Consider the following 25,655-nt stretch of genomic DNA (forward strand, 5'->3'; position numbering starts at 1 on the left):
ACTGAACATGGCATAATAGATGAATGAAAAGGAAAAGGAAAGTCTTCCATTTCTTGGACTTCTTTGGCAACAATATGAAAATGGTTCATCATTGCCTTTTTCGGCTTCTTAATTTATTCTACTGCCTGTTTTTCTCTCATCCAAGGATTAAATAGGACTGTTAGCCCATGCATGTTATTCAGGGTATTGTCACCAGTTGAGAACTTGAGTATGAATAGGAAATGAACAAACCTGGCAAAGTTAATTTTGATATTCTGATTGACTCGTCAGCTGACTTATTTCAACCAGTATGTTAGTTTAAAATAAAACAATCCATAAAGTCCAGATTTCATAGTAGGGCTAAAAGAAAATGACTTCCCAAAATTCTACCTAACAGTAATACTTTGCAGAGAAGATTTATTTAAGGATATTCCAGGGATGAGGTAGAATTCTTCAGTTTGAAGGCCCTATGTAAATGTACTTAAGATGGTATCTTATCCTCTCATTTTTGTCTAAAACATAATTTACACAAAACTACTTCAAATGGGTAGGTCAAAAATAGGTACATTCAGCCTTGTATGAGTTACTTTATTTATTTATGCTTCCCTGAAGTTCAGGTACCCAGATTCAAATTCTAAATAGGGAAGGTGACTAATACTGTATATCTCTAAAATTTAGATACAACTTATATTTTTTAATACCAGAAATGAAATTATATATAGTGCTTTCATACACTATGAGTTATAGTGTGTATACAGCCAGGAGAGATTCCTAAACATTGTGAAATCTGGTAGAGGGACTATTAAACAGTTGGTAGAATGAATCTACACAATATTGCAGAATATTTTTTTTTTCTAGGTCTGGCAGTGTGGTGGTAGTGTTGAAGTGCTGCCTTGCTCTAGGATTGCCCATATTGAACGAGCCCATAAGCCATACACAGAAGATCTAACATCCCATGTCCGAAGAAATGCACTAAGAGTGGCTGAAGTTTGGATGGATGAATTCAAAAGCCATGTTTACATGGCATGGAATATTCCTCAGGAGGTAGGCTATAAGTGGACATCAGTATGACCATATAGTCTTATGTTTCAAACCACTATCTATTTCAATTTCATAAAGTTTCTTTAAGAATCTGTCTTGTGAAACCAAGTGATAGCAGATAGCCACTAATACAGAGGTCCCCAGCCCCCGGTCCATGGACCAGTACTGGACCGCAGCATGCCAGGAACCAATCCACACAAACAAGCAAAGCCCCATCTGTGGGATGCAGGCAGCACACAAAACCACGCCCCCTCCGGTCCATCAAAAAACCTCTCTCAGTGGAACCAGTCCCCGGTGCCCAAAAGGTTGGGGACCTCTGCACTAATACGTATCACTGACCAGCCCTCTCAACAAAGGGGGAAGGATAAGACACCAATCTCCTGCCTACAACTCAGCCCTGGCAATAGTTCCAAGAAGAGTCCACCACCATTTGATTCTGATACAGGTGACCCCGAGGGGGCAGATAAACTCCCAAGTGGCTCCCAAGTGGCTTCAGGAGCTTTAGAGAGAACACTAACAACCAGATGTCTGCAAAGATATATCTGCAGACACCCCTCCTATCAGAACTAATCTAACACCCACACACCATACTGCCAGAGCCGATGAAACTTCTTAGATGAGAAGTGAAACGTCTTCTTCCTCAGAAAAAAACAACAGTCCAGTTGGATTTTGCAAAAGCAGCTTTGAGACAACTATGACCTGAATGACTGAGTGTGTGTATATATGTATATATATATAAATTGGGAAGTCTGCTTAGAGAAACATATAAGCCCAAGTGTCAATGCTGCTAACATCGAATGTTCTTGCTTGACAAGAGATGAAGAAGCAGCTATTTCATATGTTAAACTTGTGTATTGCTTTAAGAGATAGGGTTAAGGCTGGGAGGCTGGGAGGAGGAAGATTGTGCCTCAAGGCCTTATGACATTAAAGAAGATAAGAACTTGGCGGGTTGTCTAATGGAAGGGAACTGATTCTTTAAATTAATTGGAGAATATGATTAATGACAAAATTAGAAAGGTGGAGAATTGTGTTTAATATATTGTGCAAGGGGGCAGAGATTTCAGATTCCAGCTTCCTTCAAGCAAGCATTTGCTGGTGTATTAGGCTAAATAAAGGACTTTTAAGGTAAACAATGCCTCAGAGTCACTTGAAAAGCCCATATTTCGGAAACGTGACACCAAGACAAGATGTCCCTTAGCCAAGTGCAAGATGATTATCAGTTAAAAATGGTCATTTTACAATTATAATCTGGCTGCAATTACATTTAATTTTTTCAGCAACTTTATAGTACCAGAACCAGATTAGGATAATTGTATAATGAAGATAAGATCATCTGGTTCAGCAATGAATGTTCATCACATGATTTATATCACCTGAAACTTTTCTCAGTTGTACTTCTAACTGATTTTGATAGGACTGTAGGAACAATGCTCAGAACACAATAAATATTAGCTGAACATTACAAATCAATTCCACTCAATTAATCAATACAAGTACATCAAGATCATAGAGAGAGAAATTGAGAGTATTGAAACAAAAGAACTGTCCCCGTACCTGAAGTCTAATATAGAACTGGTCTGTTTGGGGAACCCGCCCCTCTACCTCCATAATATATATAATTTTATAAGCTTGCATCATGTAGCATAAAATAATATTTTATGAAAATACAGGTAGTGTCAATGCTGCAACAATTCTGGCTGAAGCCATTTCTGCTTCGTTTTCAGTTGCCACAGTACTGGGAGGGGGGATGAGTGGTTTTAAGTTTAGACTAAACAATAAATTGTCCCATGGGAACCAAGGTCATTGCTGCTTGGATTTGGCGGGCTGAGCCTTTTGTTAGAAAGCCCACTAAAGTAGTTTATTGGGGAATGTAATTAATGACATTGTGCTGGGGTGGGACGTTCAATTTAGTAACATTATAATGTTTGGGGAGGGAACTCCAGTCTTGGTTTCACGTTTGACTGTGCCGATGCTTTGTAGCCAATAAATATGTTCTTTAAGGAAAACCTTTTGCCTTGGAGTTCTGTTTTTACTGTTCTCATCTATCGGAACCATGACAGATAGTCCTTGACTTACAACAGTTTAGTGACCAAAGTTACAATGGCACTGAAAAAAGTGACTTGTGACCATTTTTCACACTTACATCTGTTGCAGCATATTCATATGTGCAAAAGAAAAAGATGGACTGAAAAATGCAAAGGGTCTGTGCATTGATAAAGCCATGCCTCAGCTTCAGCAAGCTAGTAATGTCTGGAAGATGTTCCTGATTTTGTTGATGGAAATATTCTCCAGACCATCTTGCTATTTGGTTTCAGTTGTTTTGGAATCTGGAAATTGTCTCTTCAAAAATGATCATTGTGGAACTGATTAAAAAAAATCTTTCAAAACGTGTGGGAAACTTGATCGCTAAAGTTGAAATGTTAATGAAATAAATGCTCTGTGTGTGACAAGAATGACTTTGATATTTCTGATCTTCTGGCCCTCATGTGTAGGATTCTGGAATTGACATTGGGGACATCTCAGAGAGGAAAGCCTTGAGGAAAAAGCTGCAGTGCAAGACCTTCCGGTGGTATCTTGTCAGTGTATATCCTGAGATGAGAATGTACTCTGACACTGTTGCCTATGGGGTGGTAAGAGACATTTTACATTTGCTTGAGAGTCCTAGGGAGGAAATAGTGATGAGTGGTTTCCTGCAGGTGGACTGAGCATGTTCCACAGAGAAAAGCCTGAAGAAAAAAAATGTGTCTGTTTATAATAGCAATAGATTTATATGCCACTCCATAGTGCTTTACAGCATTCTCTGGGCATATTATAATGTCAGTATATTGCCTCCAACAATATGGGTCCTCATTTTGCTGACCTGGAAAGGATGGAAGGCTAAGTCAACCTTGAGCCAGTCAAACTTGAACTCCAGGCTGTGGGCAGAGTTAGCCTGCAATACTGTATTCTAACCACTGCACCACCAGGGCTCTGGTGTTGCAGTCACAACTGAGAGTGTTGTGATTAATTAGCACTGGAAAATAGCATTCATAAGGACATAAGTATTGTCCTGAGGGATCAAATCCCTGACTCATCTACTCCAGCAGTCTTGTCTTACAGTGGCCAACCAACTGCGCAAGGAAACTCACTAGTCATTCAGCAAATAACCCTCAGAAGATTAGGAGCCATGACTTCCATGAGTTGGTCTACCTCTTTTTTGAAGCCAATTATGTTGGTAGCCAGCACTAAATTTCATGGGAGCAAATTCCAAAATTTATATTAAAAATATTTCATTTTGTCTGTCCTGATTCTCCCAAGATTCAGTTTCATTGGGTGACCTCTGATCCTAGGTATTTGGGGAAGAGAAAAAGAGCTTGTCCTTGCACACTTTATCCACTACTCCAAATGCATGTATATAGATAGATGCAAGCACAAGGCTACTTGAAGCATTTTAGTAGCATTCATTTTAGATTGTCCCATCTCTTTGATACATTTCAATTTTGATATTTGTCTTCCTGTTACTAAAAATCAGATTTTTAACAGGATTTCTGCAACACACTGAACAAGAGCCTTGGTGGAGCAGTGGGCTAATGCCTCCTTAAATAACACCAGCTGCCTGCAATTAGTGCAGGTTCGCATCCCACCAGGCTCAAGGTTGACTCAGCCTTCCATCCTTCCGAGGTAGGTAAAATGAGGACCCAGATTGTTGGGGGCAATAAGCTGACTTTGTAATAATGCTGCTTGGCGGGGGCCGAAAGCCCTAATAAGCAAGCATATACATAGAATGAAGGCTATTGCTAAGCACATTGGTTTGTGCTTAAATTGTAAGCCACCCTGAGTCTTCAGAGAAGGGCGGGATATAAATGGGATTAAAATAAATAATAAATATGTTTGCACACCTCAATCATGTCCCCTCTCATTCACATCCGTTCTAGATTAATAAACCCAAATATCACATTTCTTCATAGAAAATTACTGTAGCCCCTTGGATCATCTTAGCTGTCCTCCTTTGAATCTCCTCTAGCATCAATATATCTTTTTGAAGTGTGACAACGAGAACCTCAGACAATATTCCACATGCTTTATCGCACACATATATATGTTATTGTTTGTGTGGAGTTCAATTATTGTGTGTGTGTGTATGTGTGTGTGTGTGTGTGTGTGTGTGTGTGTGCCTTCAAGCCATTGATTACTTTTGTTAGTAGCCTGGACAAGTCCCTGTACTCTTCTTGGCAAGTTTTTGGAAACAATTGGACATTGCCTGCTTCCCATAGTTAGATGGTATGATAGACTCAAGTTCACCCAGTCGGTTTTGTGCCTAATATGGGACAAGAACTCTTAGTCTCTTAATTTCTAGCCTAGTGCCTTCTCCATTATACCAAAGTGGCTCTCATTTAAAAATTAAGCACACATTAAATGTTTTGAATATACTAATTGGATGTTGCAATATACTTGTAAATAGCCACCTATCTGGGAAAGTAAAAAAAATTATCTAGGCTACCATTTGTATGGCCAAAATAATAAAAATTCTTGGGTGAATTTATCTAATAATTTAATTAATCCGCAAATGGATTCATTTTCATCCCTGAATTGCTTAATGATATAAATGTTTGTTTGAATCATATATAACAATGAATATACAAGCTATTTGTAATAATATTTTATTTTCTGGGTAGTTGAATCCCATACCAGGCAAAGAATTGAATTAGATCATCTTCAAAATTCCTTCCAATCCTATGTTATTTGTACAATCTTTGTAGTATAGTTGTGCTATATTTCGGCTGCTGAAATCTGGATGAAAACTAACTGAAAGGAAAGTGATAGTTATATGCTTCTCTTAGCTACTGTATAATAACCACCCACATATTTGGAATCCTAATATAGTTTAGACAGGTTTTGTGAAGTTTGTATTTCTATACTGTTATATACAAAGCAATAGTATTTTGCAGTACTGTGAAACAAATTGTGTATTAAAAAATTGAATCCAAGGCACTGGGAAGATATATTGAACACAATTTACATTGTATCATCTGGCAATAATTTAATATCATCTGGCTATTAATTTAATTTCTTTTTTAACTTTTGTATCATTGTATTTTATTGTTGTTAACCGCCCTGAGTCCTTTGGGAGATAGGGCGGGATATAAGTCCCAATAATAAACAAACAAACAAACAAATAAATAATTGATGGGGGGGTTGTTGTTGTTGTTTTAGAAAATGCACATTAATGATTTGAAGTTTGGCCAAAAGTGAACAAACCTCTCATTTACTGAGCAAGTTTACTGTTGGAATCCTAGTAAATTTTGAATTGATTTGAAATTCTTTGATCTTTAATTGAAATTCTTTTTTTAAATGCAAAGTTGGCTGTAAGGTCTTGAAGACTTGGTTGTTTTCCCAGGCCTTGCATTGGGATGGATGGTGCTCTTTGTTGGATGTGATTTATCTGCACTTTTGTATAGAGGGACCACAACCCACCTGGCTTTGCTTTGAATTGTGCTTTCCCAGTTTATTATACTGTAAGTTGTCCAGAGACAGTTCAGAGTCAGGTGGTGCCTAAATTTAATTAATTAAAAGGTATATTACAGTCTATGCCAAAATTTCACACTGTGTATTCTTACTTAGTTTAAACAGATTAGCCTTTTCTCTCAATGATATTTAAACAGTTATTACAAAAATATAGTTGCAAACAGGTATAATTCTTGTCCTGTTTTAACAAGCAATTTACATTCTTTTTTCTGAGTCCTTACCCCTCTTCTCTATCTTTCCTAGCTTCAGAATTCCCTAAAAAGTGATCTGTGTCTTGATCAGGGACCAGATACAGAAAATATTCCAATCATGTACATCTGCCATGGAATGACACCACAGGTTAGTAAGATTAATCTTGCATCTTATACTCACCCATATGTAGAAAGAACCGTATTGTAACCAGCAATTATTTTTCTACTACAATACTTTCTAAGACTGTTAATAATAAATGGAAATAATCTTTCCTCCTGATGTTAAATATTATGAATCTCTTAATTAGTGCCTTGTCAAAAAGTCACAATGGAAAATTAAGAATGCATAGAATTGTTGGCATAGACTTTTATTTTTCTTCCTAGAAAAAAAAAATAGAATCCAGAGTGTGAATGCATCATTAACTATTTCATGGATATTTATTTCCTCTATGTTTCTACATCTCACATATTAATGTCATTTACAACACACATGTGCACACACACTTATTCTTCCAGTAAATATGCTTGAGTTTATAATAAAAGAGTAGAGAATTATAGTTCTTTTGGCTTTTCAAGAAACAATCAGGCATGGAAATCCCATGGTTTAATTTTGGCCTTTGATATAGAAGCATTATATAACATCATGTAATCATTTCAAATGTTGCTATGCGAGTTTTATTTTAGGCCAGGGGTAGGCAACCTCGGCTCTTTTATGACTCATGGACTTCAACTCCCAGAATTCCTGAGTCAGCATAGCTGACAGGAATTCTGGGAGTTGAAGTCCATGAGTCATAAAAGAACCGAGGTTGCCTACCCCTGTTTTAGACCAATCTATTGTGATTTTCTAGAAGTCTGTTTTCTAGGTAATACAAGATGAACCAGGGATAAAAAGATCCAAAGACCATTAGAAACTAGAGAGATGCACTTGTAATAAATAATATAATTTTTTGCCTCCCGGTTTAGTTCCTTTTGAGATGAGATAGGAAAGTAGTTGCCCAAAGGAGAACCTTTTCTGTGGATGATCTGTTGAGTTGATTGGCATCTTAGAAATCCCACATGGAATTCCTAGTGGCTTACATTCCCATATTAAGCATGCATGTATCATTGGATGGCACCTATTAGTTGTCTTCAGACGTTTTACTTGTAGAATATCAAATAGTAGTAGAAGTGAATTTGTATGACTCAGTGCTATCTAAAATTGTATTGTTAAATCAAATTAGTGGAACTGTGTAATCATGACTTGATAAATATTCATAGTGTCCTTAAGATTTTTTTCCCCAAAGACCTTTATCACATTCTTTTTTTTCTTTTTGAGCTTCTTATATGTGGCCCATACATTGCCAATAATGTGATCTGCATATTTTGTGAAGGGGATGCATAATATTTGACTAAAGAACCAAGTTCTAACAGGTTAGATTGAGAAATATTGGGAAGTTGATTGTCTTTGCTCAGTTTTTGTTTCTATATAATTGTGAAAAGATATTCAGCCTCCATTTTCACATCTAGTAGAATTGGTTTTCCTGTATAAGATGTAATTAATATTGATTGTGCTAGTGAGGGTACACTAGAGTAAATTATGAATGATGAAGATAAATTTTCAGAGTCTGCTTAGACACTGCACTGGCTAAAGCTTTTCTCTCCTCCTCAACCTTATTTTTAATAACTATCATTTGCCAAGGGGAAAATCTAACAAAATTCAGTGTTCTGCAAGTAACCAAATCCTTCTTCTGTTATTCATAAGTTATTAAAAGTCTTTCTTCTTTACCTTCTGGAATTATTTTATAATATGTTTTGATGTATCCTTTATCTGCTATGGTAATGCTAAAGAGACTGTTGCAAATTCAGACTGGAAAAAATGTAATTATATTATGGTGCACATAAAAGGTTTTATTATTTGCAATTTTTTTGGATTTGATTGACCTGTTTTGCAACTAAGTACAACATAAATGTTCTATCGGTGTTGTAAGTTTTTCCAGAAACTGAGGTTTAGCACTATACTTTCATTAAGTAGACTTGATGTAGATTAATATCAATTGTACAAAACAATATGATCTGAACTAGATGAGTTTCTCCAAAATTGACTTTGATATATTTTGGCACTTGCAAAGAACTCCTAATGTTGTGTCTTTACTGGCCTATACTTCTGTTCACCGAATTTCCTTGTGGAGATGATATCAACATGAAGATACGGTATGTAGGAAACATATTAATTTCTGAATATGTTTTTACAGTTTATCAAGTTTGAATACAGATGAGAAGATAGACCTGAACCGGTCTGCATCTCACATAACCTGTTATCATTTAGTTCCAGTTTCTGAATAATTGACTGTTGCCCACCCATGTTCTGGAGGTTATACATTTGGCAAAAATGTTTCTGAACCAGAATGTATGTGGACATACCTATCATGGCTTCTGCCATGAAAATGTGGTAAAACCTCTGCCGTTATTTTTTCAATTGCAACTGGCTATCTCTATAGATGGCTTCTTTTATGCTGTTTTTATTGCCCAGAGGCCATGGTTAGAGATGGTTTCAACTATCTGATGTTGCTGCCTTCATAATCCAGAATTAGAGGATGAACAAAACAACTATTGTTGAAGCTGGGAGACAATTTAATGTCCACCAGACAGATATGCATCATGCTTGCAGCTTCCAACATTTGTTTCAATATTTTCTATTGCTTTTTACTTTAAAAAAATCAAAGTGGTTTCTATAATTTATAAATTTTAAAAATGAAACAAAAAAAGTTATAAACCAGTATATAAAAGGTAAAAATAAAGGTTCCCCCGCACATGCGTGCTAGTCATTTCCAACTCTAGGGGCCGGTGCTCATCTCCGTTTCAAAGCTGAAGAGCCAGCGCTTGTCCGAGGACGTCTCCATGGTCATGTGGCCGGCATGACTAGACGCCAAAGGCGCATGGAACGCTGTTACCTTCCCACCGTAGTGGTCCCTATTTTTCTACTTGCATTTTGACATGCTTTCGAACTGCTAGGTTGACAGAAGCTGGGACGAGTAACAGGCACTCACTCTGTTACGCGGCACTCGGGATTCGACCCGCCAAACTGCCGACCAGTATATATCCTACAATAAATACAATAAGGAAACAATAAAAATACAAATAAATTAATAAGACTTATAGCAGCTGATAGGAAACTATAAGAATAGATTAAGAAGATTAAGAAAAAAGGGGATTATTAAAAGAAAATTTAGACTAGGACAAGTTAAGATGGCCTATGCATTAGGCCATCTTAATAATTGGCATGCTGCATCACAGACATTTATTCAATCTGGAAACTGCATTAGTATAGATGAAGCACACTTCAATATTTCAGTGAGATGAATATCCTGAAACTGGGATGTGGTCAGCAAGTCTTCCTTATGAAAACATATAGACATGGTAGGCTTGTAAGAAAGCAGGTGGTCGCAAACTCTTTAAAGCTAGATGTGACCTCCTTAGGGTGATGTGTGTGTGTGTGTGTGTGTGTGTGTGTGTGTAAAAACTGCGATATCCTGGCACATTCTAGGGCATCTCTAGAGCAGCAGCCACTAACTTTTTGGGCACCAGGGACCGGTTCTTTGGACAGATGTTTTTCTGTGGACTGAAGGGGATGAGAGTTTCCATGCTGCCTGCATCCCACAGATGTGGCTTCATTTGTTTGCCCAGCCCAGTTTCTGGCATGCAGTGGACCATTGCCAGTCCACAGATCGGGGATTGGGGACTCCTGCTCTAGAGTATGCTTGCAAATTGTATTTCATGCTGAAAGATTCCAGATACAAAGAAAAATACCAAGTGCTCACAGTATCAGAAAATCACTGGGATGTGAAATAGGAAACTTGCATATTCTGTTTTTGGAGTATTCAGGCCAGATGGAAGCTCCATTTGCAGCTGCATTGCTTATTTTACAAAATATATTTTATAAAAATCATCTTATTATATGTTTGACAGATTTATTTAATATGTGGTTCTTATTTTGTTGCTGTTGTTTTCAAGTAGTGTTCAAACATTTAAATTACACAGAAGAGTATCATGTGAAACTATGCAGTCAATAAAAGTATTTTTTTAGATAGAGAGTGACACAGGTCCAAGGCCAAGAATTTGGAAGAACAGTTGAGAGAAGAGGATTTTGCATAGTTGATGTGTCTGTACACTGTCAGCCAAATTTTAAAGCATCTGTTAGTTACTTGATCCATTAAATGTCAAGTAGTAGCTAGAATGTTAATATGAATTTGGGTATAATTCAGTGATAGGATTCAAATCTGTGAACAACCAGTTCTCTGTGTGGATGCTGCTTCCGGAAGTCCATTCTGGTCCTGGGCAACAAAAAATTAGCTACCGGTTCTGCTGAACTGGTGCGAACTGGCTGAATCCCACCACTGGTATAATTCTTCCATTAACTTGGGTTTTATAGAAACAAGTGTCTGAAAAGAAAGACCATTAAATGTTGCTTCCCTGCATCATGTTCTTTTCTAAAGTAATTAGCTCTGGTTTCATTAGAAAGTAAGATACTTTAATTCTATCATTATGTTTTCTCTTCTTTGCCTATCAAGAACATTTTTTAAAAAAGTATTTACAGAAATAACATTATGGGATCAAGTTAATGGAAGTTAATGGGATGAAAAGTTGCATTTTTTTCCCTGTGGAAATGACCTGCAGTTAGCGATCTGAACCCTTTTGCTATAAACTCTGGCACTGTTATCAATAGAACTGTATTTATTTCCTATTAAGAATATGTTGCTCCCTTTGTGAAATACAATTGCAAATTCAAATATTAAAAAGTATGCATTGCTACTGTCCTATCCCCATTATTTTCCAGTTCTATACAATCATACTTCCCAAAGTGTTTGCAACCACACTACAATTGTCTAACTAGCCTTTGACATGACCCTGAATCAAATTTGTTTTTCTGAATGGTTCTGTTTTCCTTCCATTCCATCTAGCATTCAATACCATTTATCTAATGGTAGGAAGCTTTCCCCCTTCCCTCTATTCAAGCACAGCAGGGGGCTGCCTTTTCCACATCCAAGGCCAGATAGGCTTTGGAATGAAGCTCTCAGATAGTATATTGTTTTCCTGTTTAGATGGGGAAGGAGCTGCCCCCATTCCAACAAAAAGAGAGCCTCCAGCTACATGCTCCTAAATGTGGTGGGGGGTCTGCGCTCATTAGAACAGTCAATAATGCATTAATTGGACTTGGGATAGAAGACAGGCTAGCAAGTATTAGGAAGCGATTTAGTGCATATAACAGAATAACAGTGTTGGAAGAGACCTTGGAGATCTTCTAGTCCAACCCCCTACTCAAGCAGGAAACCCTATACCAGGGGTAGGCAACCTTGGCTCTTTTATGACTCATGGACTTCAACTCCCAGAATTCCTGAGTCAGGAATTCCTGAAGTTGAAGTTGAAGTCCATGAGTCATAAAAGAGCCAAGGTTGCCTACCCCTGCCCTATACCATTTCAGACAAATTGTTGTCCAATCCCTTCTTTAAAATCTCCAGTGTTGGAGCACCCACAACCTCTGCAGGCAAGTTGTTTCACTGATTGATTGTTCTCACTATAAAAACAACTCATCAGCTCCTTTGTGCCTCTATCAAAACCAACAATCTTGGTCCATCAGCTTTGGACCATCCCCATCAAACTAAAGCAGCATGATGAGGGACTGAGGGACTGTGAGAGCCATGTCACAAAACATTTGGAAAACACATCTTTTGTTTGATATCTATTTCTTCAGAATCCTACTCATTGGACTATAATTATGCCACAACATTGGGACTGCATACCCAATACACTTGAAGTCCTGCCAATGATATGATTCCCAAAGAGAGGAATGTATCAGGTAGCTCAAGAGCTGCACATAAGAGCATCATATTCCACAAGATCCATGTCCCCTGATCCAAGCTGCACTCACTATGTTGCTATTGCCATTCTTTATTTAATTATCCCACCCTATATGCTTGACTATAGACAGAATCCTGCCAAACTATTTGCATCATTAATGAATGAGAAGTTCTAGGGAGAAGCTGGCTTTTACCATCTTCCTCCCAATCACACTATCTACATTTCACTCTCTCTTATTCCTCTGGAATGTACTCCTTTGCTCCTGGGAATCTAGACTACATTCTGCCACATATCAAAGCAAGAGGATTATGCCAAATCCTGCAAGTTTGGGACAGCTTTAAAAAGAAAAGGCTATTTATTAAAAAAATAATAACTTTGGAGGTGAGCAGAAATTATATTAAGGCACCAAACCCCTAATATAAGGTAATTTTGTGTTTTATCATATGTCTGAACTATCATATTTTTTAAAGATCATTTGAAACAAAAATCACTGGTGTAATGCTAAATTTCAGCTTTGTGTAATTCAGGTATGACACAATGGTTTTAACAGAATGCTACTAAACAAAGTACTGTTACTGAGAATTTCTAAAAAAAATCTCATCTGCATCAGATCAGCATTTGTTTTCTGGAAACATAAAATGAGCAGGTAATCAAATTAGCTGTTTCTGCAGTTAGCCATTTAAGCTTATACTTTAATAATCAACTTGGAAACAGATAATCTATCATTTGAAAGTAGGGGAGGATAGACTCTAAAAACTGTTTAAACAGTGTCTTGCAAGGACCAGCAAGTTCTGGATATTTCCAGCAGCAGAAGAGATTTTTCTCAGTTCATTTCAAGATATATTAAAGGTAAAGGTAAAGGTTCCCCCACACATGCGTGCTAGTCGTTTCCGACTCTAGGGGCCGGTGCTCATCTCCGTTTCAAAGCTGAAGAGCCAGCGCTTGTCCGAGGACGTCTCCGTGGTCATGTGGCCAGCATGACTGGATGCCAAAGGCGCACGGAACACTGTTACCTTCCCACCAGTTTCAATCTTTGTATTACCTCATACTTTACACCAGCTATGGCATAGGGCGAGGTTATTTGAGAAACCACCTATCTCTATTTTTCCCCCCATTTATTAAGTTTCAGCAGAATGGAATCAATTGGGATCTCCTCAACTAAACAGTGCCATCTATCAGGGCCTTGGAGACATGTCTCCTCTGTCATGGTTCCTTCCCTGCACTCCCCCAGAGACCCACATGGTTCCCACTCTTACAATGTTCTGAAAGGCACTGAAAATTTCTTCCAGATTCTGGGAGAAATGCTGATTGGTAAGCTCTTATAAGATGCTGTATGGCTTCTTTCTTGACAGACATCAAGACATCCTCCATTTTATTGTTTTGGCTTGTTATTACATAAGGTGTCCAGAGTTGGTTGGAATCAGGCATTATTTAAATGTATGTAAATAAATACATAAACGTTTCTCTTTTGTCACTGGATCTAGGAGGTACCAGGTATGTCTCCTGTCCCTCCCTAGTTGTGAGTGGCTTGAGGACATTCCATTTCACTTGCTATTTCCATTTTCATATTAGCAGGAGTTTGCAAATCCCCCCCCTCACAATCTCTCTTTCTTTCCTCCTGCTTGGGAATCTCAGAAGTGAGAGCTGGAATTACCAGATGTCATGAAAAAGAAAGACATGTTCTCTTTTTTGTCCTCATGTCCTCCTTCCAATTCTTGAAAATGAAGATAGTTGGAAAAATGATGCAATTGAAAAAAACAGACCTCTGATGTTGGAAAAGGCAATTTCAAATATATGTAAGCCAAGTACATTTTTTGCAGTTCTTTGCTCTATTTGTTGTTATGGATACCTAGCAATCAAACAGTGTGTTCTCTTTCCCCCCCCCAATTTGTCCTTCTTTCCAGTTGTCCATGTTCTCCTTTGCTTATTCAGATGTCCCGCAACCCTATCTTTGGCTGAAATTGGAGATATTTGTCTTCCAACCCAGTCTTCTGCCTCCTTTTTTTCTTGATATTGGACAATAGAAAGTTCTTGTCTTCATCTATTGATTACTGAATTCAGTATTCTCTTTTTCAACTTGAAGGACATGTATTTTTCATTCTTAGTGGTTTTAAAATTTTCTCTATTCCTTCTTCAAACCAGTCTTCCTCTTTCTTGGAGTCAAAACTGCCAGCAGACTCTGAAACCAGAACCTACAGTGTGTGAAATGGTTTATACCCCTGAGGGTATAGCAAATGGAACTGTCAAAAAAGGTTAGCAGTTTCAATATCTTCTGTTACTTCCCCATGATTTTTTTCATATCTAGGCGATCCTTTTAGTGAATTAAATATTCCAGCCTGCTCCTTTTGCACTAGGAATCTAAATATACTATTTGTAAACCACCCAGTCTGCTTTAGGTGAGAAGGCCAGTGTAGAAATTTGATGAATAAATAAATAAAAACATATTCCACCTTGAATTCTTCTTCATCCCCAAAACAAGATAGGGAATGCAGGGCAGAGGTACACAAATGCTAATTTGGGATGGGAGAAGCTTCCAGAAGCAAGAACAAGTGAGGGAACACTAAATATGTTTTCAACATAGCCTGAGGCTTCAGGCAAACAAGTATAGATCTGCTCTGTGCAACTACAGGAAATGGTCTAGTGAACTTAGCATCCAATTATTTTTTAAGTTGTATGGAGAAAAGAAACCCTGTAGAAAATCAGCCATGCTTTTCAACATTAATGGGGGGCTTCACGGTGCAAAAGTAAAATTTAAGGCACTTGAATGAAGCTCTGGCACAATCCATCTGATCCTTGAGGAGGCTCTGACCAGCTTACAATTTCCTTCAGAAAGCACAGTTTATGAGACCATCGAAAGCTGGGAAGCATTTGGCTACAAGTTTGGATGGTAGCAATGGTTGGCTTGAATTAGTGACAGCTGAGTAGAGGAATGAACTGGGTTATTACAAGCAATTTTGGCTACAATAAAAAAAGATTAGGACAATAGTCTTGGTGTTGGTTCCATTAAGAATGGAAGAACTGCCACAAGGAAGCATTTGTCCTCTCACCATCTGACTATGGATGATGGGTACAGATGGTGCTTTATATCCAAGAGCAGAAAAAGAGCTTTCAAAAAACATGCTGCAAGTATTGGCCTTTTATCAGAAAGGAGATGATTGGTCAAGCCAGTTTTCCACAAAAACTAGTTAAACAAATAGTTGAGTGGTCTGAAGTATAGAAGGGAGGAGAAAGAATTAAATGAGCTTTATTAGAAAAAGTGGTTAGGGATCACCAGAATGGCATCTAGACTGTTGATTCATGGCAGATTTATACTAAAGGCCTTGGCTTCCCCTATTGGGAGGGCATGAAAAGAAAATAGTTGATAAGTTGGTGAACGGCATTGGCAATGGCAAAGATAGACTTTAGATCCATTAGATAAATAGCATTATGGAAATAGAAGTTTTACATATACTGTATATGCAAACTCAATTGGAGTTGGGTGGCCAATACATTTAAATAAATAATCACATATAAGTAATAAAAACTGCCAACAGTAGAATATAGGAATTAAGCTGTCTCTATTTACTAGCCACTGATTTTAAATCTTAAGCCTATTCCTTCCATCATTTTGAATTAACAGTGTTTTAGTCAGGCTTTCTCTAGCCTTGAGAGGATAGTCCATTTGCTTTATATTTATACAAAGGGGATGCGTGGCCCACTGGTTCCTCCTCGTCCAGTGTCAGCCCTGAAAACTAAACTGACACTAAATGTCTATGGAGAGTCTCAATCATCCAGGTTATGATTATCCCGAAGATGCTTTGCCAAAAGGCAACTGGATTTTGTTTTTTCTTGAAGACATTTTGCTTCTCATCCAAGAAGTTTCTTCAGTTCTGACTGAAGAACTGGAGAAGTCACAACTGAAGAAGCTTCTTGGGTGAGAAGCAAAACGTCTTCAAGAGGAAAAAAAAGGTCCAGTTGCTTTTTGAAAAGCACCTTTGGAATAAACTGGGACCAGTGTTCAGAGATAAATCCAAATAATGAAAGAAATTCAGAGAGATGGAATTCCTTTCTCACAATGTAACACATCTCTTTTTCATTGTAGTGGAACCATTTCTATAGGAAAATTTGACCTTTACAAAGCATATTAAACTGCTCAGCAACTGGATTTGGTAGATCAATAGATGTCTTTTTTTCAAAATCATAAAATCCAATATTCCCTCTTCTTTTCTTTTGCACAAGAATGTAAGAGTGTCCCCCCCTTTTTTAAAAAAAATATATATATTCAGGCTGCCCTGGTGCCATATCACAGAACTGTAAAGAATACTGAAGACAAGTGAGCATCATGGAGGCCAAAAATCTAAAGGAAGTGATTTAACACTAGTCTGCCATGCTCTGGTTAAAATGGAAGGTAAAGGTAAAGGTTCCCCCGCACATGCGTGCTAGTCGTTTCCGACTCTAGGGGCCGGTGCTCATCTCCGTTTGAAAGCCGAAGAGCCAGCGCTTGTCCGAGGACGTCTCCGTGGTCATGTGGCCGGCATGACTGGACGCCAAAGGTGCACGGAACGCTGTTACCTTCCCACCGCAGTGGTCCCTATTTTTCTACTTGCATTTTTACATGCTTTCAAACTGCTAGGTTGACAGAAGCTGGGATGAGTAACAGGCGCTCACTCTGTTACACGGCACTCGGGATTCGACCCGCCAAACTGCCGACTTTCTGATCGACAAGCTCAGCGTCCTAACCCACTGAGCCACCGCGTCCCTTTTCTAAAATGGAAGACTTCTCTTCAATTTTTTTTTAAAACCTCTTCTATTTGGTGACCTGAATTTTAGCAAACCCATGGCAGATCCTAACATATGCACTGAAGCTATCATCTCTTCATCATTTTGCAGGCATACTCCTATTTGAACTTCCTTGTGTATGCGCAATACACATTGTTGACAGAGTCATGTATTTTCACACAGAGGTTTGTCACAGTCAGAGCAGAAGTACGCCCTATTCTTCACAAATCTGGGGAATAACTTTTTCAGACTTCTAAATCCTTTGCTTTTCTCTTAGCCATTGCCAGTAAATAATGACATGCTTCCTATTGTACTGATTGTTGCTGCTGTTGTTCAGTCACTAAGTTGTGTCCGACTCTTCATGACCCCGTTGACCACAGCATGTTCTTCACTGTCTCCTGGAGTTTGCCCAAATTCATGTTGTATTGATGACACAATCTGACCATCTCATCCTCTGCCTTCCCCTTCTTTTGTCTTCAATCTTTCCCAACCTCAGGGTCTTTTATAATGTTACCCCTCTTATTAGGAAGCCAAAGTATCTGAGCTTCAGCTTCAGTGTCTGTCTTTCCAAAGAATAATCAGGGTTGATTTCCTTTAGGACTGTACTGATTGCAGTATACACATAAGGGTATACTAGAGCTATTTATATACATACATTTACAGTATATACATACATTTAATTATTAGTGCATGCATTGTACTCTTATAAATATGCCCACGCTTTTATAGAATTCCAATGTCTCCCATTTCTTGTTCTCAACTGTTCAAGTGTCCAACAATTTCAGATGACAGCCAAAAAGAAAAAAAAGCAAAGCAAAAAGAAAATGAGCTTTGAAGAGAATATGTAAAAACATACTTCTAAAGATCTGAGTCCAAAGCCTATCATTTTTACTATTCCACTTTGATGAGAAAGATATAAAAATGATATTATTCCAGATCTTAGGAAATCTATTCCATGACTGTTAACTCCAAAATCATTTTAAGGATATATTGACTTTTTTTCTTTTTCATATTATAAAAAAATGATGTAAATTTTATATCTGTAGCTCTAGGAGCAATGAAAAAGAATATTGGTCTGAAGCCTAGTTTATAATCATATATAACAGCAAAGAAGCAGCAGAGTGCTCAAAGACAGACACATTGATTTCCTGTTTCAGAAGCATTGTTTTTATGTAGTTTGTAAATTATACATTAGGGCAGCAGATTCCAATTCGTTCCAACATTTGGGTTCTTTCATACATTATTATTTTTTATTTTTTATTTTATTTTAATTCCATTTATATCCCGCCCTTCTCCGAAGACTCAGGGCGGCTTACAAGCTTAGCAGTAGCCTTCATTCTATGTATATGCCTGCTTATTAGGGCTTTCACACACACACCCCAAGCGGCATTATTACAAAGTCAGCTTAATTGCCCCCAACAATCTGGGTCCTCATTTTACCTAGCTCGGAAGGATGGAAGGCTGAGTCAACCTTGAGCCTGGTGGGATGCGAACCTGCACTAATTGCAGGCAGCTGGTGTTAACACATGTGGAAGTAGTTTGCTTGCCTAAAACAGGGTATTACTTTGTATTGTGCTGGTAATTGCTAAAGGTTAGAGTAGCTTATGGTGGTGATTAGAGAAGCATTATGAACTTTTCCTGAAGTTAGTATGCAGCAATGAGCGTTTGGGCACTTCAACTCTCACAAACTGGAATATACATAAGTTAAAGGTATTTTAAAAGTTCTGAATTTTGTGTGTGTGTGTGTGTGTGTGTGTGTGTATGTGTGTGTGTTGTGTGTGTGTGTGTGTGGTAATAGCACTTATTTTATGGAAGTTTTAAACCCAGTAATGCCTCCCCCTCCCTTTTTAAAAATTTCTATTATCACATGTAGGATTTTCAGACATAAGTCACATAAGATAATCATTTTAAACATACTATCCCTTATGCATGTCCTTTGAAAGCCAATAATCCATTTTTTCCAGATTGTAACATTTTAACCACAAGTGGGCAAAAGAGTCCTTGATGCATTGATGTATCACAAAAAATATTAGTTTTTAAATTCAGAGGATGTTGCATTATGCAAAGGCATCTGTGGAGCTAATTTCATTGAGCCTAATAATACAATACTAATAAGATACTAAAATGCTATAATATGTAAAAGATATTGGGATTTACTGTTGTTGAGTTGGTGATTGTTTGGCTTCGTGATGTATATAATCACGAGGGGGATGATATTCTTTTTCCAGTGGATCATATTCTTTACCCTAGCAGACCGCCAATGGTCCACAACCCACAGATTGGGAACCATTTTACTAGCATGTCCAGGATCTTTGTTTCTATTGTTTTCTGTAAGTTTTAGAGTGATGTGACAAAATGTCAGTAGGTAAACACCATTAGTGCTAACTTGCTGGTCTCTTCTTTCATGCAATTGTTTGAAGTGGCACTTTCTGGGTCCCAGGTAGCTCCATGAACACCAATGTGCCTGCTCATAGTGAATATCCAGCACAGCTAGGTGGATTACCATGAACAACTTTATCGGTTTGCCCTCTGATAGATTGGCTTCTTGTGATCAGCCATTTCTTCTATTGCAAACCCTTTTATGAATCAACAAGCTGCTCCTCTATGGAAAACCCCCCCTTTTTATGAACCACAATATTCTCTCAAAATTCCAAATGTACTCACTATCTCAAAAGGGTAGGGATGTCTTTAATTACAAATACAGGTAGTCCTCGACTTACTACCAAAAAATTTACATTGCTAAGTGAGAAATTTGTTAAGTGAGTTTTGTCCCATTTTACGACTTCTCTTGCCACATTTGTTAAGTGAATCACTACAGTTGTTGAATTAGTAACATGGTTGTTAAGTGAATCTGGCTTCCCCATTGACTTTGCTTGTTAGAAAGTCACAAAAGGGAATCACTTGACCTCGAGACACTGCAACGGTCATAAATATGAATCAGTTGCCAAGCAACTGAATTTTGATTATGTGACCATGTAACAGTCATAAGTGTGAAAAACAGTTATAAGTCATTGTTTTTCAGTGCTGTTATAACTTTGAACAGTCACTAAACAAATTGTTGTAAGTTGAGGACTACCTGTAACTTCAAAAGCAGCACTGATTATTTCTGTTGTGGTGTGTGGTATAGATAAAATATGCATTGTACCTAGTGTGATGGAGCATGCAACCAGACTGTGATCAGAAAAATGTTCTTCTCTATGCTTGTGGTGACAGCAGTATGATGCAGTCCTTGACCAAAAGTAACTCTAAATATTCTATGCACCTTTGGCATCTAGTCATGCCAGCCACATGACCACGGAGACGTCCTCGGACAAGCGCTGGCTCTTCGGCTTTGAAACGGAGATGAGCACCGGCTCCTAGAGTTGGAAATGACTAGCACGCATGTGCAGGGGAACCTTTACCTTTACCTTTTTTAGATGAACATGGCACTTGAGTGGTCCTTGGTGCCCTCTGAGCTTGCTTCTTTTCTTGCAGACATTTCATTACCCAAACTAGGTAACCTCATTGGTGCTAGTAAGGAGTGCTGTTTGCTGTCAGTTTATATTCTGGTGGCTTCTCAGCCAGGTGGAACATGGCACTTCTGAGTCCACATACGCTGAGTCCACATACTCTGAACCAATTTGCCATCTACAAAGTTAATCTGAAATGCATACATTTAATTGTACATGAGAATAAACATTTCTGCAGATTTCTTTAAAAAAGAAATCAATAGGTAAAACTACCTAGCTACAATAATGCCACACTAACATTTTACCAATTCACATTTGCTTATCTCTGTTTGAGAAGTGTTGTTCTACATTTGCTCTAAGGCTAAGCCAAGAAAAATGGGAGTTGACTTGAAAAACAGTAATTAAATACTAAAAAGAAAGTTCTTTGGACACAGTTGCTTTTGTTTTGTTGTTTCTGTTGTGTATTACAGCCATGATGGAGTTTTGCTTGCAAGGATCAGCTATGGAGAAAGATTAGTGATACAGAGTCAAGCCCTTTTTTTGACTTTATACCTGATTGATATAATGCTTGGTTTCTTGGGGGGGGAGTTGTGTGCATTTTGAACAGGGTGTTGTATACAAACCTATGCTAACGAGAACAAAATTGCAAATCCTGTTACTGTGCCTGCTTGCCTAGATTTTAGCCCTTTACCGCTCTGCGCAGAGCTGTATCTTACCCATTTCGTATTCAGCAGCATTCTGCACATTGCAAACTTGGTTTATAGGATGAAGAGAAATATGGGTGATGTTTCATTCTGTTGTTGAAAAGTAATGGAATCCTTGTAATTTAATTAGTCATCTTGCTTTTATAGTATTTTTTTTGTGTGTATACATCTTTGTTTGTATACATCTTTATCCACAGTTTCAGTTGATTACCATGTTTATTTTCCACATACATTTAAACTTTCACATACTTAAAGATACAGTGTGTTATATGAACTAGCAGAAAATATGAAATCCATATGTGGCATGTAATTAATGTACATAAATGTACATTCAAAACGAACAGACAGATTAGGACAATTTACGATGAAGATTCACAGAGACAAACATGTTTTGTTTTGTTCTTTTTAGTTTCCTTAACTCTATGCAGTTGTCTTTCATCAAAAAAAGTGTATCATGCTGATGCCATTACCTTGCTTCCTTTCATCCTTGCACTGACTTGTTGCTGTTTCACATTTTATATTCTTGCACTGTTCAGCTTTTTGAAGATGTAAAAGTAGGTGTGCACTTAAAATCAGAGTAGGTTAAGTTATTCATCCTCACACTTTGTTAAATGTACAGGCAATCCTTATTTAGTAACCACAGTTAGAACTAGCTACTCAGTTGTTAAGCAAATTGATTGCTAAGTGAAACTACAACTGCATTTGTGAACTTACTTCAGCTTTCCTTTGCTTTACATACCTGCAGAGATCATAAATGCAGGGATTGGTTGCAAGTTACTATTTCATCACCATTGTAACTGCAAATGATCACTAAACAACACAATCACTAAATGAGGATTATCTGTAATTCTAATGAAAGGCAGCTAAAAAGGCAGAAATCCTATGTGAAGTTTCATCACGACATATGATTTTGTTTGTACAAACATGTTTTATTGAATAAACTATATTAAACTAAGTGACACACCATGATTTTCTAGGTTCACACAGAACACTCAATTGTAAGGCAACTTGGTTTTATATTATCACATATGTTTCTGTAACATGCAAATAAGAGCAAAATAATTAATAGGTGAGTTATCTATTGTTGTCAATGACTAGATCATACAGTACATATTTAGTATCCTCTTTGCAAGACCCAGAGTGACGTGGTGGCTCAGTGGGTTAGGACACTGAGCTTGTCGATCAGAAGGTCGGCAGTTTGGCGGGTTGAATCTCAAGTGTGAGTGCCTGTTACTCGTCCCAGCTTCTGCCAACCTAGCAGTTTGAAAGCACGTAAAAATGCAAGTAGAAAAATAGGGACCACTACGGTGGGAAGGTAACAGTGTTCCATGCGCCTTTGGCATCTAGTCGTGCCAGCTACATGACCACGGAGATGTCCTTGGACAAGCGCTGGCTGTTCGGCTTTGAAACAGAGATGAGCACCGGCCCCTAGAGTTGGAAACGACTAGCACGCATGTGCGGGGGAACCTTTACCTTTACCTTACCTTGCAAGACCCAGTACCATGGAAAATAATCCCCAGATATTTGAAATGTTGACTTCATTAATACATTTTTAAAGATCTTTTTTTTCAATTGTCAAGATTTTTTCCCCCTGCTCATTGATTTCCATTTTGGATAAAATGTTCCTTTGCTAGGACCCACAGTGCTCACCTCAGGACCGCTTCTGTCCCAGAACTGATTGTTACATATCCACATTGTAGTAAACCTGCTAGGTGCTTGTTCACAAACTTAAGTGAGTGGATATCCTAAGCAAATTGTTAAACTAAAGAGGGAATATTTATTTATTATTTATTTTTATCCCATCTTCATTATAAGAGTTAAAGAGCAACAAGGCTGAAATAGACCAGGAGTTTATATTTCTCAGTCTTAGATCAGAAGAGATAATGCCCACTGATGCTTTTTATCTTACTCTGAAGAGGTGCTACAATAGAGATTTTTTCATATATATTAGGGATCCCAGACAACAATCAATAATCATTTCGCTCAATTTGTCCCAAGGTTTAGGGTTGGAATTATATCAAAAGAGGCTTTAAATATGAGAGAACATCCCTGTGGAAATACTGGCATATTTCTCAACTGAATGTTAGAAAATTATATAACTATAGTTGTTATTTAGACTGCTTTTTCTATGCCACTTCAATCAAATCTTACTTCTGAAAATCCTGCCAGTTCTCCATTGATCAGCAGCGCAGATGTTTGCTGGTGGTATGTAAGAGTCTAGTGGAAAATTGTAAAATTGCTTTCTCCTGTATCCTTTTCTTAAGCTTGCTACAGTAATGGTCTCTTCCCAGGGTTGTTTGATCTACACCAATAAAAGGAAAGTCAAGACTACAGTACTTGGCTTTACATGGGCTACTCTTGAAGATCACCAGAAATTCATATTGGTGCAAAATGCAGTTACCTGCGTATTAATGGTGCAAAATGAAGTTACCTCAGTGGTGGGATTCAACTATGTGAACAACCAGTTCTCTGTGTGGATGCCACTTCCGGAATTCCATTCTGGGCCTGGGAAACAAAAAATTAGCTACGGTTCTGCTGAAGTGGTGCAAACTGGCTGAATCCCACCACTGAGTTACCTGCATATTAATGGTGCAAAATGCAGTTACCTGCATGTCTACAGGACAGTCTCCTTCCTGTCATTTCACACTTGTGCTGCTAAGCAATGCAGTCATAAAAGTGAAAAATCACATGACCATGCCAACTTATAAATTCTTTAATAGAATAAATAAAGTATAAAAGACAAGAAGATCTCTCCTTCAAAATTAGAAATTGTATCAAAAAGAGAAAGATGAGAAGGTACTGTACATACAGTAAATACTGGCGAAATAAAAGTTAATGCTACAAGAAAAAGGACTTTTTTCAATGATATACTTATTAAACTGTCCAAAATATATTAGAAATGAAATATAGTGTATTAGTTAAAAGCAATTTAAATTTATTGTAATTTGTCAAGAACAGCAACCCCCACCTTCAGCACATAAGTAATCAGTTTTCAAAAGCTTCTTTTTTTAAATATTCACAGTCATGGAATAATAATAATAATAATAATAATAATAATAATAATAATAATAATAATAATAATAATAATAATAATAGTAATAGTAATAATAATAATAATTTTATTTGTATACCGCCCTTCTCCTGAAGGACTCAGGGCGGTGAACAGGGCAATACATGTTAAAAGACAAGAATACAAAAATTAAAAGAGATTAAACAAGATTAAACAAGAGGTTTACAGATTAGTAAGTGGTTAAGAATAGACACAGAAATGAGACGGGAAAGTGTTGAATTTTATCACTGAGGAAGTACTAGAGTTCCCCAAAGGATAGTTACTGGGATCTAAGCTATTTAAATAATCTGGAACTACTGGTGGGTCGTGAAGGAGCTAAGCTTTCCAATGACACCAAATTAATAATATAGGGAAAATTAAGCAATGAAGAACTGGATGAACGGGCTAGAAAATTGTAAATACTATGGAATGATACATACTGGGTCAAAAACCAGTTAACTAATAGATAGACTATAAGTATCTAAACTATTTAATATTTATTTGTTATGTAATGTAGGGGTGTGGGTCTATACATATGTTGTATATAGTACAGTATGGTTAGATGTGTGTCATGTATGTGTTTCACTTTGAGAGCGGGCAACTAAATTTCATTTTTCATGTGTGCCGTTGTGCCCACAGTAAAAAATGACAATAAAGGTTATTTTATCTTATCTTATCTAAACTAAGTGTGCATTTGTAAGCCTTGAGAGTATGGTGGGTAATTCATTGAAAACAGCCTTGGTGGAGCAGTGGGCTAATGCCTCCTTAAGTAACACCAGCTGCCTGCAATTAGTGCAGGTTCGCATCCCACCAGGCTCAAGGTTGACTCAGCCTTCCATCCTTCCGAGGTAGGTAAAATGAGGACCCAGATTGTTGGGGGCAATAAGCTGACTTTGTAAAAGTGCCGCTTTAGGGGTGTGTGTGAAAGCCCTAATAAGCAGGCATATACATAGAATGAAGGCTATTGCTAAGCACATTGGTTTGTGCTTAAATTGTAAGCCGCCCTGAGTCTTCAGAGAAGGGCGGGATATAAATGGGATTAAAAAAAAAACCTTAGCTACTTTATAATTGTGTTGTGATAATTATTCAGGTGAAAGCCATGCTGATTATAGCAGATGGATGACATATATATAAAGAAAAGTGC

At 37.6% G+C, this 25,655-nt stretch overlaps 1 protein-coding gene across 1 annotated transcript in view; it reads left to right on the forward strand.

Moving 5' to 3' along the window:
• Nucleotides 1-25,655, forward strand: part of GALNT18 (polypeptide N-acetylgalactosaminyltransferase 18) — a 328,962-nt gene that overhangs the window by 280,274 nt on the left and 23,033 nt on the right. Inside the window, exons 7-9 of the mRNA XM_081314130.1 lie at nt 838-1,023; nt 3,513-3,650; nt 6,769-6,864. Coding sequence (XP_081170256.1) covers nt 838-1,023; nt 3,513-3,650; nt 6,769-6,864 — 420 coding nt within the window. The remainder of the gene's footprint in view (nt 1-837; nt 1,024-3,512; nt 3,651-6,768; nt 6,865-25,655) is intronic.

Source organism: Vipera berus (genome assembly GCF_964194415.1).
Source record: "Vipera berus genome assembly, chromosome: 1".
In the NCBI taxonomy this organism is placed as follows: domain Eukaryota; kingdom Metazoa; phylum Chordata; class Lepidosauria; order Squamata; family Viperidae; genus Vipera; species Vipera berus.